The 13,558-nt window shown below is 43.2% G+C and overlaps 2 protein-coding genes across 2 annotated transcripts; one reads left to right on the top strand and one right to left on the bottom strand.

Moving 5' to 3' along the window:
- Positions 1–2,315: 2,315 nt before the first annotated feature.
- Positions 2,316–7,508, bottom strand: LOC113010629 (UAP56-interacting factor). Its single transcript, XM_026149800.2, has 9 exons — positions 7,309–7,508; positions 7,005–7,142; positions 6,728–6,891; positions 4,283–4,431; positions 4,073–4,145; positions 3,903–3,958; positions 3,664–3,738; positions 2,975–3,101; positions 2,316–2,887 (listed from the first exon to the last, which is right to left on the bottom strand). Exons 1-9 carry the CDS (start codon positions 7,379–7,381, stop codon positions 2,786–2,788), a joined length of 957 nt encoding a protein of 318 aa, XP_026005585.2. The 5' UTR covers positions 7,382–7,508; the 3' UTR covers positions 2,316–2,785.
- A 16-nt stretch (positions 7,509–7,524) lies between these two features.
- On the top strand, positions 7,525–12,758 carry cpdp (CPD photolyase). The gene is made up of 10 exons (XM_026149721.2): positions 7,525–7,764; positions 7,945–8,321; positions 8,435–8,583; positions 8,896–9,078; positions 9,313–9,471; positions 10,094–10,292; positions 11,443–11,595; positions 11,738–11,859; positions 11,944–12,103; positions 12,195–12,758. Exons 1-10 carry the CDS (start codon positions 7,742–7,744, stop codon positions 12,341–12,343), a joined length of 1,674 nt encoding a protein of 557 aa, XP_026005506.2. The 5' UTR covers positions 7,525–7,741; the 3' UTR covers positions 12,344–12,758.
- Positions 12,759–13,558: the final 800 nt, after the last annotated feature.

Below are 13,558 nucleotides of genomic sequence, written 5' to 3'. Positions count from 1 at the left end.
TAACCAAAGATCCAAAGCTGTGTAAATGTATTTTGAAATGCACACACACCTTTTTCTTTTCTTTTTTTTTTTCTTTTTTCCCTTGGTTCTCATTTGTTACTTCCTCCTTCACAGAATATTTTTGTTGCTGTTCAGCATGTTCTGCATGATCTGTAATCTTCAAACCACTTTCTTACCTCATTTTTATTCAGCACTCTTATTGTAAGATAGTCTGTGAACAGTGTAAATGGGGACGTGGGAGAGGGTGGGGGGGGGTAATGATGCGCAACAGCGAGCGGAGTAAAATAACCTAGTGTTACCAACACTAGTCACAGCAAAATGAAGTGAGCCATGTTTTGTTCGTTTAAATGGTGTTTGAATTTCATATGCCAATAGTTTTGTTACATTGCAAAATTTTAATGTATTTAAATAAAAGCAATATTCAGATTCCAAACGTGTCTCACCTTTTTGTTCAAAAGTTTAGTGTTTCTGTGTTTGTATGAATAAACAATCTTTTGAATGTGTCCCCAAGTGCAGTCACAAAAACCATCAAGCGCTACGATGAAACTGGCTCACACTAGGACCTACCAGGAGAGGAAGACCAAGAATCACCTCTGCTGCTGAGGATGCATTCATCTGGGTCACCAGCCTCACAAATCGCAAGTTAACAGCACAGATTAGAGCCCAGATAAATGCCACACAGAGTTCTAGTAGCAGACACATCTGTACAGCAGCTGTTCAGCAGAGACTGAGTGAATCAGGCCTTTATTCAATTTTATTTATATAGCACCAAATCACAACAGTTGCCTCAAGGCGCTTTCTATTTTACAGTAGATCGTACAATAATAGATTCAGAAAAAACCCAACAATCATATGACCCCCTATGAGAAAGCACTTTGGCGACAGTGGGAAGGAAAAACTCCCTTTTAACAGGAAGAAACCTCCGGCAGAACCAGGCTCAGGGAGGGGCGGGGCCATCTGCTGCGACCGGTTGGGATGAGAGAAGGAAGACAGGATAAAGACATGCTGTGGAAGAGAGACAGATTAATAACAGGTATGATTCAATGCAGAGAGGTCTGTTAACACATCATGAGTTATAAAGGTGACTGGAAAGGAAAAACTCAATGCATCATGGGAATCCCCCTGCAGCCTACGTCTATTGCAGCATAACTAAGGGAGGATTCAGGGTCACCTGAACTACTAAGGAAAAGGAACAAGCAGAAGAGATTTGTTTGGGCCGAGAAACACAAGGAATGGTCACTGGACCAGTGGAAATCTGTGCTTTGGAAATTATTTTTCCAAGAAGGAGAGTGACTGAGTGCTGCGCCGTATGGCCTGGCCTCCACAGTCACATGACCTAAACCTAATCAAGATGGTTTGGCATGAGCTGGACCGCAGAGTGAAGGCAAAAGAGCCAACAAGTGCTCAGCATCTCTGGGCACTCCAGTAAGACTGTTGGAAAACCATTTCAGGCAATGACCTCATGAAGCTCATCAAGAGAATGATGTTCTTTTTGGGGCTTTTAAAAAGATTTTGTAATGTGGTAAATGTTGCAAAAGTGTATTATCCCGGTTGGTTATAGTTTTTTCAAACCAAACTGCTAAAAAAAAAAAATCCTTGAAAATTAACACAAATATTAAACTAGAATTATTATAGTAAAAAGTCCATTACCAATGTTTTTCAAGTCCTTTCAGTGGGCGTGCATGTTCACCAAAGAAATAAAAACAAAGCAAAAACCTGTCACATGCACAACTTGACAAAATACCTTAACCCAAAGTTAGAATGTGAGTGGTAAAGGTCTGAGGTGTTTTCTTCCCACTCATCCACCAACTGGACACGGCAGATGGCTGCAGCTTCACGAGCCTGGTTCTGCCGGAGGTTTCCTTTCTGGTAAAAGTGAATTCTTCCTTCCTTCCTGTCAACATGTACTTACTCACCTGGTTGTTAGGGTTTCTGCTGCTATTGTACCATCTTGAAGTATTTGCAGTATACAAATAAAATTGGGAACTGCACTGTAATAGTTCCCAAACCTGTCCAAATGTGAGCAGGTTCACTAATGACCTCCACCAGCATCATGTTGGCGAAAGAGTTAAATAAATCAGGACTTTAACTCATATATGTCATATGATGGTCCAGTTCTCTGCTTTATGCTACCTCACCGACTTCCTTATGCATTTAAGCAACGGCTTCAACTTCACTGGTCAGTTGTAGATATGAGTTAGATATGAGTAGTTATGGCAACAACAGCTACAATTTCTGAAGCAAGAACACCAACACAATGATATCAGGGAGTCTTGTCGGGCATTAGTGTGCTACCCACCAATCAGAAGCTGTAATAGTCTTTAAAGAGAAACCCATTTATTTAAAGAAACATTACAAAACAACTCTCAAAAATGTCAAAAAAGGTGAAGAGAACATACGTGCCATTCTAGCAAATGCATAGAGGTCCATTCTGAAAAGAAATACTCTGAAGCCAACTTTGATTAGTGTCAAATGTCCCAAGACCAAATGGGGGGGGGGGGGCTCAGTCATTTCCAGTACAGAACGTCCACAACACAAACAGCTGAGGACAATGATATGAACAATGATTGGGGGCTTCTTTTACAACAAACTCTTTCATACTCAAGTCCTCACAGTTGTGCACATCATCCTTGTTTGTCCTGTGGCTTTTTGCCTTCCCTCCAATTAGCAGAGCGAGGCATTGGGGTCTGCACTGTCCGCTCCATCAGAGAGGTGGGGTTCGCCGTGTGAGTCTGAGCAGGACAGAGGAGCGTTTGAGTATCATCTGTGTCTTCCTTCCGGTCAGCTAACCAACAGTGACGAATCTGCTGCCTTTACTGCTCTGAGCTGTGGCAGAGCGTCGGTCTTTTAGGATGCGGAATCGCTCGTTCAGAGTCATCGACGTTTGCTGTGGGGAGAAAGGTCCGAGGTTACAACACTGGAATGAAAACTGTCCTATATCTGTGGATTAGACGACACTCAAGCACACTCTCACCGGTTTTCCAACACTGTTGATGTCAAACTGCAGAGGCACTCCTTTTGGTATCTTCTTCTCCACAGTTTCCATCTTCACGGGGGCAACACTGGCAGCAGGGGGATGCAGGGTCCAAGCTGTTGGGGGCCTAAGTACAAGGCACAAAGACAGTCAGACAAAAGGAAGAACTACCTTCTGTCGACAGGAGGACATCCTTCAGCAAGGGGAAAGACACAAACAAATAGTGCAAACTAGATACTACAGGAGAGTGGGTGACATTTAATAATGGCATAGAGACATATAGGAAGAGAAAAGAGGTGGACCTGAGGAGAAAAGCTCAGTGCATCATGGAAAGTCGCCCAGAGGCACCTGATCCAGCCCTATAGGCTTTACCAAAAAGGCAAGTTTAAACTTAAAGTACTGTCTGGCTCCTAAATCCAAACTGGGAGCTGGTTCCACAGCAGAGGTGATAGCTGAAGGCTCTGCCTCCTATTCTACTTTTGGAAACCATGAGCAAGCCTAAAGGGAAGGATTTGAAACTCAGTCATGGATTAAACCAGAGCCAATAGAGCGAAGCTATTCCCCATTAATACTCTTGCTGCAGCGTTTTGGATCGTCTGAAGTTCTTCCACAGCAAGCGAAAACCCTCATTTCATTCACAGCGAGGTCTAAAATCAGTGTGTACTGCAGAGATCCTGCTGAGTACTCACTCAGGCTGTGTCCTGGCTGTGGGGTTGTCTATTGAAACAGTCAGGATTCCACTGCTGGCTGTCGATGTGCGCCACCTGTTGGACAAATGGAAAAGGTGCCTCGTGTTACACAAACAGACACAGACCCCAAAAACGGACAACAACGGTGCCCTTTCCCTTCTAAATGATTCACATCCTCAGTGCGAGTTCCTCTTCCTCACATATGAACATACAACGCAGGTTGTCAGAAGTATACTCACTGCCGTGTTCTGACTGGAGGTGTGCGGGGAGTTGGCTTCTGCACTTGGGCTTGTACCTGTTAAAACACATGAAGCACAAGCAGAATGAGAAGAGTCCACATGGCCACGAAGACCAGCTTCACTGCTGGTTTGATTTAGACAACAAACACACTACGTAACCTCTCAGATACCTTGAGTCCCCTGCGAAAAAGAAACGTGGCCTGTCGTGCTTCCCTCTGAGTCTGCTGGACAGGCGGCAGCGGTCTGGCATTAACAGAGCACAAATAAAATTTAAAAATCTAGCTGTGTAAACTATGTAGGTGAATCAAAGCTGAATAACATCGGTCTCTCCTCCTCTAGAGCTGAAATCATAATGAGTGATAAAAAGCAAACATTCTCACCGTCGCCGCAGTTGAAAAGGCCTCCTGACTGACGGGGCGTTTGGGCCTCTCTGTTGATCTGGCTGCCTGTACAGCCGCCTCTGTACCTCTGGCTTCCTGTACTGGGTTTCAGTGCGCTGAAAGAAGGGCCTTGTTTTCTGTCTTGTTTTCTGAAAAAAGATGTGAACGGCATGAACTTTCAAGTACAGCAGACTTACTCAAAGGAGGAATTATTTACAGCGAGACACTAGTTGTTAGTAAGCGATTCTGTGTAACATCAGGTGGAAAAAGTTCGCTAAAATATGGGACTGCTTTTTCACTTCAGAAGATGATACTATCCTGAAAATAGTTTTTTATTAAGGGGAAAAGCTATCCAAACCTTCCTGCCCTTGTGTGAAAAAGTAATGGGCTTTCAGGGACCAAAATATCATGTGGAAGGTTTTAGTCTAAAAAACTAACACAGTATTTCATTAAGAACATCATACTAACAGTCAAACATGGCGGTGGTAGTGTGACCGTCTCGGACTGCTTTGCTACTTTAGTGCATGGATGACTTAATGCAACTGATGGAACCAGGAATTCTGCTTTCAATTAGGTCAGGGGTGGGCAACTCTAGGCCTCAAATGCCTGTATCCTGCAGGTTTTAGATATCACCCTGGGTCATCATACCCAAATCAAATGATTAGTTCATCACCAGGCCTCTGTAGAACTGCAAGACATGTTGAGGAGGTAATTTAGCCATTAAAATTAGCTGTGTTAAATCAAGGACACGTCTAAAACCTACAGGACACTGGTCCTCGAGGCCTGGAGCTGCCTACCCCTGACTTAGGTTCTGCAGCAGGACAGTGATCGGAAAGATACCAGAAAGTTCCACCTCTGAATGGCTCGAAAAATCATTCTCAGTGTACTGGCATCCTCAAATCTGGACTGAAATCAGACTGAGAAGCTCTGGCACGACCTTAAATGGGCTGTTCTGGCTCAAAGACCCTCCAATGTGGTTAAATATAAAAAAACGTAAAAACCTACAAAGAGCCACAGCGATGTGAAAGACTCATTACCAGTGATCACAAACATTTGATTGTAGATTTTGCTTCCAATGGTGGCACAACCAGTTATTAGGTTTAAGGGCCAATTACTTTTTCCACACACGAGCCAGTTAGTTTTTTTTCCCTTAACAAATAATCATCATTTTAAAGCTGCATTTTGTATTCACTCAGGTTATCTGTCTAATATTAAAATGTGTTTGATTATCTAATTTAAGTGTAACAAAAATGGGGAGGGGGGGGGGGAGAATCAGGAAGGGTGCCAATACTTTGTCTGTGCATGTCAAATGAGGTGTTTATTTGTTGAATTTCACTATGAAAGAGATCAGATTTGGATGTATTTTTTCACCAGGATTTTGGTAATTAATTGTGACTCAAAAAGAATATTTCTTTCTCCATTTGATCTTAATATACGTGCTCTGTTTGTAAACTTTCTGTTTGACAAAAGCATAATATAAGAAAGATTGTTAACTTTAACCTTCCATATTTTCATTATCGGGAACCAAATTATATCCTTGATTCATGTCTGCACTCCCAGAGCTCCAACATAAAGTGTCTGGTCTCACACATGGGGACACTTTGTGAAAAGTAGGCAGTTTCCTTCACATTTAGGTTTTTGGCCCACACTGGGGACCACACAGCATCCTGATTTCATGGAGGTTGTGGTAGAAAGTAGTAGTACTTAGCAGAAATTTAATTTTGCATGTGTACATATTGTAAAGCGATGCTAACGCAGGAACTTCTCTGACTTTTGTATACCTTAAAACAGGCAAAATGATTTCTACCAATCGATGCAGCGATCATGTGAAATAACTAAAATGAACTAAAACATTTCTGAACTTTCAAAGTGTGCTACCTCCTGAGCACGATATCCCTCTTGAGAAACACTCTGGAACAGCATTTAAACAGGTCAAACAACCACAGGGGACACGGCTAACGAAGAAAGTTTGACGTTCCTGGACAACATGCAAGAGATGCTGATGTCTGTTGCCAGGCAACAAGATTGGGAAAAATAGCTACCTCTGGTTGTGATGAAAGTGGGCCTACTGGTACATTCAACAAGCTATACTGACTTTAGGAAAACATAATAAATGGAACCAAATTTTAAGAGATTTATATATTTTTGTCCACTTTAGAAGTACTTTGAATATGATTTACAACTAATACTAGCAGGACTTAAGTTGATGAATTATTCCAACATTGCTTTATGAAGGTGTAGCGTCATTTTCCAGCATGGCTCCATTAAAGCTGTATGTGTTCCAGGTCTGGTTTCTCAGTGTTTTGCCCCCTAATAAGGCCTCAAAAGCTGGAGTGATTCCCACGCTTTAATAAAACCACAATACGGTCTGCGCTTGCCAGTTAAGATGGCAGGGCAGTATTATGGACTACAGCTCATGTCTCCTCCAGTGCAGTCCTCCAGTACCTGGTTGAATGCTGATCTGTTCAGTGTGCCGGCTCGCTTCAGCAGAGCCGCTGGTCTCCTGGCCGCCAGTCCCGTGATGACCCCCTGACCCCGTCTCCGAGCCACTATTGGTGGGACCTTTCTGTTTCTCAATTTGGGACCTCCTCCTCGGGGAATGCCACCTCCTGGTAAGTATTGGAATAGCGACATTAGATAAACACACTTGTTTCAACTGGGGTGAAAAAGAGAAGCATACCTACGAAGCTAATAATAACTGAGAAAACGTAAGCGAACACACCTCTCTGGGCTGGTCCTGCAGTCCTCTGTGAAACTCCCTTTCCTTGGATTAAGCGGCCTTTCTTCTTCACTGGTCGGAGGTTCACATTGGCCTGTCTCCTTAACTGTTGCTCTTTTTTGTTCAGCCGAATAATGTCATCTGTTAAAATCATCACACGAGCAGTGATCAACATCTGCGAGCCCTCTGACAAGTGCTGCCTGTCTAGCCTAGCTAGCTACTGGCGACCTCCCAGTAGTTAGGTGCTAGTAATATTAGCTTGCAATCTATTTTAGTAACGTTGCTCATAGCTGTGTGAGGGCCTTACCCAAGGACATGTCGACTTTATCCGGTATAGGTGTCCTTTTCCCTCGGTCTGCTGTGAAATCCCCCATGCTCATACTTCAAACCACAGCGAACAACCCAAGTGGACACAGAAATGTAGTTAGCAGCCGTGCTAGCTATCCGCTCCTTTCCTGTATACGCTAGAACAGACACAAACCGCCTCTGCCGCGCATGCCCCGTGAAGACGTGACAGACATGCACTGTGGGAAGTGTATTTCAATTCAATGAAAACACAGCGTTACAAAACCCGGACCAGCGCGCTCATGTAAGTGGTTGTGTAAGAGAAAACGCCGCGGGTTTCAGACGCCTGGCTGCTGCTGTCACGACGGCTACTCAGTCTGTTGTTTATTCGTTTAATTTCACGTTTTGTTGTCCACTCGAGCGGAGCCTGCATCAGTTGAAGCTTCCCACCCTGTATGCTGCACTGTGTTTGGAGGAGGTATGTGTCCGTAGAAGGAATCACTATAAACACGTTTAATTGAGCTTCCCCGTTGACTCAGTTCTTGTAGTTTGCAGTGTCGCTTTGTTCATAGAAAGTTTTCCAGTCTGTAACTGTTTTGCTCACATCTGCAAAAACTCTGAATTTTGAGTTTCGCTGTTTCTATTCGATTTCCTGCAGCACATCACCTTTTTCTGCACCAGGGCGCTTCTTAAAGCTTCTTCCTCACCATCATCAGAGGCCCAGCAGCCCCGCACTCTTCTTCCTGACCAGTTTCTTCAGCTGCCAGCCCACCATGTCAGGCACGAAACGCAAGGCATCTTCTGCAACGGCTGGAAAGGATCACCGTGCCAAGCAGCAGAAGCTGGCTCCCGTCAAGCAGGAGAAGAAGGAGAAAGTTGGGGGCTGGCTGCAAAGTCTTGTGCAGCTGCAGAGATCAGAAAAGAAAGACGTGAAGTTCAACAAAAAGCGCCTGCGTTTTCTATCTGATACTGAAAAGATAAAGCAGGGCTCTGAGGGTGTCCTCTACTGGATGTTAAGAGATCAGAGAGTACAAGGTGACCCATCAAAGCAGAGCCAGCAGTGCAGCAATGGCGCAGCCTCTGTTTGGTTTGCATTTTCTCACTGTCTCTTCTCATGACGTATGTGCGCATTCCCTCTGTGTGTTTAGATAACTGGGCACTGATCCATGCCCAGCGGCTCGCTGTGAAGGAGAACCTCCCTCTGCATGTCTGTTTCTGTTTGGTAGTGCCCAAATCAGAGCTGTCTACTCTGAGACATTACAGCTTCATGCTGAAGGGGCTGGAAGAAGTTGCAAAGGTACAAACATCAAAATGAACATATAGTGAATATAATACTATTCTTTTAAAGTAAATACTGCACGGGGGGGAGCTCTCTGAGTGCTTCTTGTTTTACATGTGTAATTTAAAATGCATTGTTTTATAAACAGAGCTTAATAAAAGGATCTTTGTGATAGAAACTTGTATCTATTGTTATATGAGAAATATTTCGTATATTAGTTGTGCAGTACTACACCAGACCAGAGGAATCGCTCTTGTTTGAGTCTAGTTGTAGTTGCAGGTACATCATCAGTGAACCAGCCTCACTCTTGCTCTTCTGCCCATATAACAGGAATGTGAACAGTTAAACGTCCAGTTCCACTTGCTGCACGGCGCTCCGGAGAAAGTTCTCCCCGGCTTTGTGTCCGACCACAGCTTTGGGGCCGTGGTGACAGACTTCTCTCCTATCAGAGAGCCGCTGCAGTGGTTGGAGGACGTCAAAAAGAAACTTTCCAAAGACATTCCCTTCATACAGGTATGAAAAAAAACCCTCACTTTCTGAAATCCAATTTGCAGGAGGTGTGTGCTGATAGGATGCTCTGTATCCTGCTTATTGTCTGTCCCCAGGCTGTTTTCTCTCTTTATTTGTTCCCCTGATTCCAAAGTAATAGGTATGAAAACTGATGCAGCAGACCTCATTCTCATTTCATGCGTATTGACTTTGTTTTTCCTGTCATTATTTCTTGAACACTCTATTTTCCTTTTATAGGTTGATGCCCACAATATTGTTCCCTGCTGGGTAGCTTCACCTAAACAGGAGTACTCCGCTCGGACGATCAGAGGAAAAATTACCAATCTGTTACCAGAGTTCCTCACTGATTTTCCCCTGGTAGACGCACACCCACACACTGCTACGAGAACCGCCAAAGTAAGCGCTCGAGAAACAGTGAAGTGAATAAATGTTGAATGTACTGAGAATAAAAGCGGCGTATTTATAATTTATAGTGAGTTCAAAGACTTTTGGATCAGTTGGTAAACAATTACAATTGATCTTCTAGAGGTCATGAAATTATTCATTGCTTTGGGGTTGTTGTTCTAAAATCAATTGCGAGGCAAGTAAGCTGTCAGGGAGGCTCATCGACGGGGAGCCTGGAAGTCGAGCTGCTGCCAGAAAGCACACACTTTTACCCTTCAACTCTATCCTCACTTCCACACATTATTTATTGATGACTCGGTATAAACTGGAATTTTTTTTAACTGTCCAAAAGTTAAAGCTCTCTTTCCCCTTGTAGTAGTTATTAAAGCTGCAGGGGTATGTGCTTTTGCTCCAGGGTTGAGATTGATATGCTACACACAGTTTGACTCCCCCCCCCCCCCCCCCCCCCCCCCCCCACTTGATATTTTTCTAGCTGGATAAAAAAAAAAAAAAGAAGAATTTTCTCCTTTGCTTTTGAAGTTGTCAGATCTCTGTAGCACCACTGTATATGTTTAAACTCATCCCTCTCAGCTGCGACTGATCTTTTCTCCTTTCTCGCTTCTTTACCTCACAGGGAGTAGACTGGGACAAAACCCTAGCCTCCCTGGATGTTGACAGAAATGTAAAAGAGCCAGAATGGGCCAAGCCGGGCACCAAAGCAGGGATGGACATGCTGGAGTCCTTCATTGATGTACGACTTAAACTGTTTGGCAGCCAACGCAACGACCCAAACGCTCCCGCCCTGAGCCAGCTTTCCCCCTGGCTCCGCTTTGGTCAGTATTCTGTGTAAAACTCTGAATTTAAAAAAAGAGTTTTCTTAAGGACATGACTCTCTAATATTATTCATATGCTCTAGTTGATTAGTCCTGCCAATTCTGCTTTTGTCCTGCACTTGTCCAGTTTCTTCAAAATGTCTTAAGGACACACTGCACAAGATATGACTAGTTTGGAGCTAAAAGCTTTTTAGGAATCATGTTGCTGGTGCAAAAATACTATTTTTTTTTTTTATGCCTGTCAAACAATGACAGAATTGGCATATTTTTTGTAGATTTAACAAAATAAATGGGAACAAATGTGTTTTCTGACAGGCTGCTAGTTGCAAAGTGCCTAAAGATACAATTTAAAGTTGGTTCCTTACTAAGTTGTCTGTTATGCGCAGACCAAACACTGGTTCATCCCTTGAGTTAGGAGGCTTTTTTATTCTTGAGTGAGTCACAGTCAGTGTTAAGTGGCTTAACAAAGCAGTCCTCAGGACTAAAAACGAGTAAGATAAAAAGAAAAGAGAAACTTTGAAAGAACTTCAGAAAACTTAGAGAACTTTTGCACAGGACCACTTTAAAAATAACAAGAAAGTCTGGCTACTTGGAAGCAAAATATGAATACATGACAGGTGGCTTAAGACTTTAGTGCAGTACATCTGGAGAAGAATCCTTAATAGCATCTTGGTGTTCTGTTCAGTCTGTTCGTCGCGCAATAACTGCTGTAATCCTCTTCAAGAAAAACTTGACTGCCTTCTTTGTAGATCTCCTTGAGACTTTTGATAATGTGGGTGAGTTCAGAGTGTTGCTTTTATAGATGGTTTAAAATTATGTCCCTAAATGATAAAAGTGTCCTACACACTTCCCATATGACCTCCCCCTTGAGTTCATTGCTTAAGACAGCAGTTATACTCACAACTTTTATTGGTCCGGTTATCTCGGACATCCAGAAGGCATCAGCACGCCTGTGTTTTGAATATTAATGCCTTTCCTTCACGGCTCCGCAGACACTGAACATCTTTACAAGTTCAAAGAGAGCAACCGTGGCACCACATCACAGAACAGTTTAGCTCTGAAAGATTGCCGCACGTTCTCTGAACCGGGAAAGACATTTTAATTGCTTCTCCTCTCCATATCTGCCTTTTTGTCTTCCTGGTCCTTTTAGGCCAGATTTCGGCCCAGCGTGTGGCTTGGCAGGTTCAGCGCAACGGGAAGAATGCAAGTCAGTCCGTACCGGCCTTCATCGAAGAGCTGGTGGTGCGTCGAGAGCTGACTGACAACTTCTGTTTCTACAACAAGAAATACGACAGCGTGGAGGGTCAGTGGAGACCTCATTAAAATTGCATCCTGTCGATTGCTGTGACGTCAGTCGGATGGATTGCAAGCAAATTTCGTTGAATAGAAGTTATTCAGCTTCACAAGTGTTTTTGTTTAAATATATTTGTGTCTGCGTCTTATAGGTGCGTATGAGTGGGCTCAGAAGACCTTAAAAGACCATGCCAAAGACGAGAGGCCGTATCTCTACACGCGTGAGCAGCTGGAGAAAGCAAAGACTCATGACAAGCTGTGGAACGCAGCTCAGGTACAACGTTCAGTCTAAAATGAAATGTTTGAACACATTCGGTCCATGTTGTGCTTTTTCTAACTGCTGCATCACCACCATTAGTACCAGATGGTTACAGAGGGGAAGATGCATGGTTTCTTGAGGATGTACTGGGCCAAAAAGATCCTGGAGTGGACTTCTTCCCCAGAGGAGGCGCTCTCCATCGCTCTGTACCTAAACGATCGCTACGAGCTGGATGGTCAAGACCCTAACGGCTTTGTCGGTAAGAACGGATTTATTTTGACTTATTTGATCAAATATGCATTCGTTTTCTCCCACACTCTCACACACTCTGCTGCATTTTGGTCTCGTAGGTTGTATGTGGTCTATTTGCGGCATCCATGACCAGGGCTGGGCGGAGAGAGCCGTATTCGGGAAGATCCGCTACATGAACTACAAAGGCTGCCTTCGGAAGTTTAACGTGGCTCAGTTTGAGAGAAAGTACTGTCCTAAAAGTCTTTGAAGCACGATATGTTTGGAAGGATGCGTTAAAAGCGCTCGACAGCGTGGATCTCTTACACCTTGGCCTCAGGGACATTTTTTTTCTTGTTACAGCCTTTCTGTTTTTTGTTCTGTTCTTCACAGCTTGTTTTGTTCAAAACATTCGCTCTATTCTTGCTTGCGTCGACACTTTTACTAAATATTCAGACGTGTTCATGCATAATAAAACTGTAGGCTGTTTGTGGCATTTTAAAGTGAGCTTTAGAGAAAGCACTTTGGGCTTTGTTAATATAAAAGCACCATAAAAACAATCACATTACTACCGTCGTTCGGTTTTTAATACAAGTTTGAAGTCATTTTCTGTCCACTTGTATCATTTCCAACTCTCTCACTGTTATTTCTTTAAACTTGAAATAAAGCGTGTTTCTTTAACAGACTGAACTGCTCTTTACTCAAAAGCATACTCCCACCCACAGTGACTGAGACGTAATTTAATTTGAATCCAACTCTTTCACCATTTAGCCAAGGTTTTCAGTAATGCTGCCTACAGCTATGTTTGATGAGAGGCTTTCCCCATAATCTAATCAAACCGGTCAATATGTGTTTTGTTTTTGGGTTTTTTTGTAAACACATCTAGCATAAACTGTCAGCAAACAGATGGAAAAATAATGCTCTAGACTAGAGAACCTCACATGATCCAAAGTGAATCTAAATGAAAAGTGTTAATATTCTCATGTTTGCAGCCACTGGGTTTCATCACAGCCCTAAATGTGCTTTTATTGAGCTCAGATGTAATTAAACAGAACCAAAACCCATTCTATCCAGCCTAATTAACTGCACTCCTCAGTAGTGGATAAAAACAGCCCACATAGGTAATGACGTGCTTAACACCAAGTCACAAATTGGCATATGAAAGCTCGTCCTTGCGATGGCCTCTTTTGTTGTGCTCAGTTCATTTCAGGGGAGAGAGATACTTCACCTGTTTTTCCTCATTTAATTAAAATGAGCTCAGAGAAGTAGACTTTTACAGGTTACAGTCATAAAGGATATACTCTCACTGCTAAACTTTATAAGGCATGCCTATTCTGCTGCTTGCTTGTAGTGCAAACATCCAATCAGCCAATCGCATGGCAGTAACTCAACACGTTTAAGTATGTAGACATGGTTAAGATGACCTGCTGAGCATCAGATTGGGAAAAAAATGGTGATTTAAAAGAGGCACAGTCGTTGGCGTCAG

Source organism: Astatotilapia calliptera, chromosome 18 (genome assembly GCF_964374335.1).
Source record: "Astatotilapia calliptera chromosome 18, fAstCal68.1, whole genome shotgun sequence".
Taxonomy (NCBI): Eukaryota; Metazoa; Chordata; class Actinopteri; order Cichliformes; family Cichlidae; genus Astatotilapia; species Astatotilapia calliptera.
This window is presented reverse-complemented; position numbering and strand designations above follow the sequence as displayed.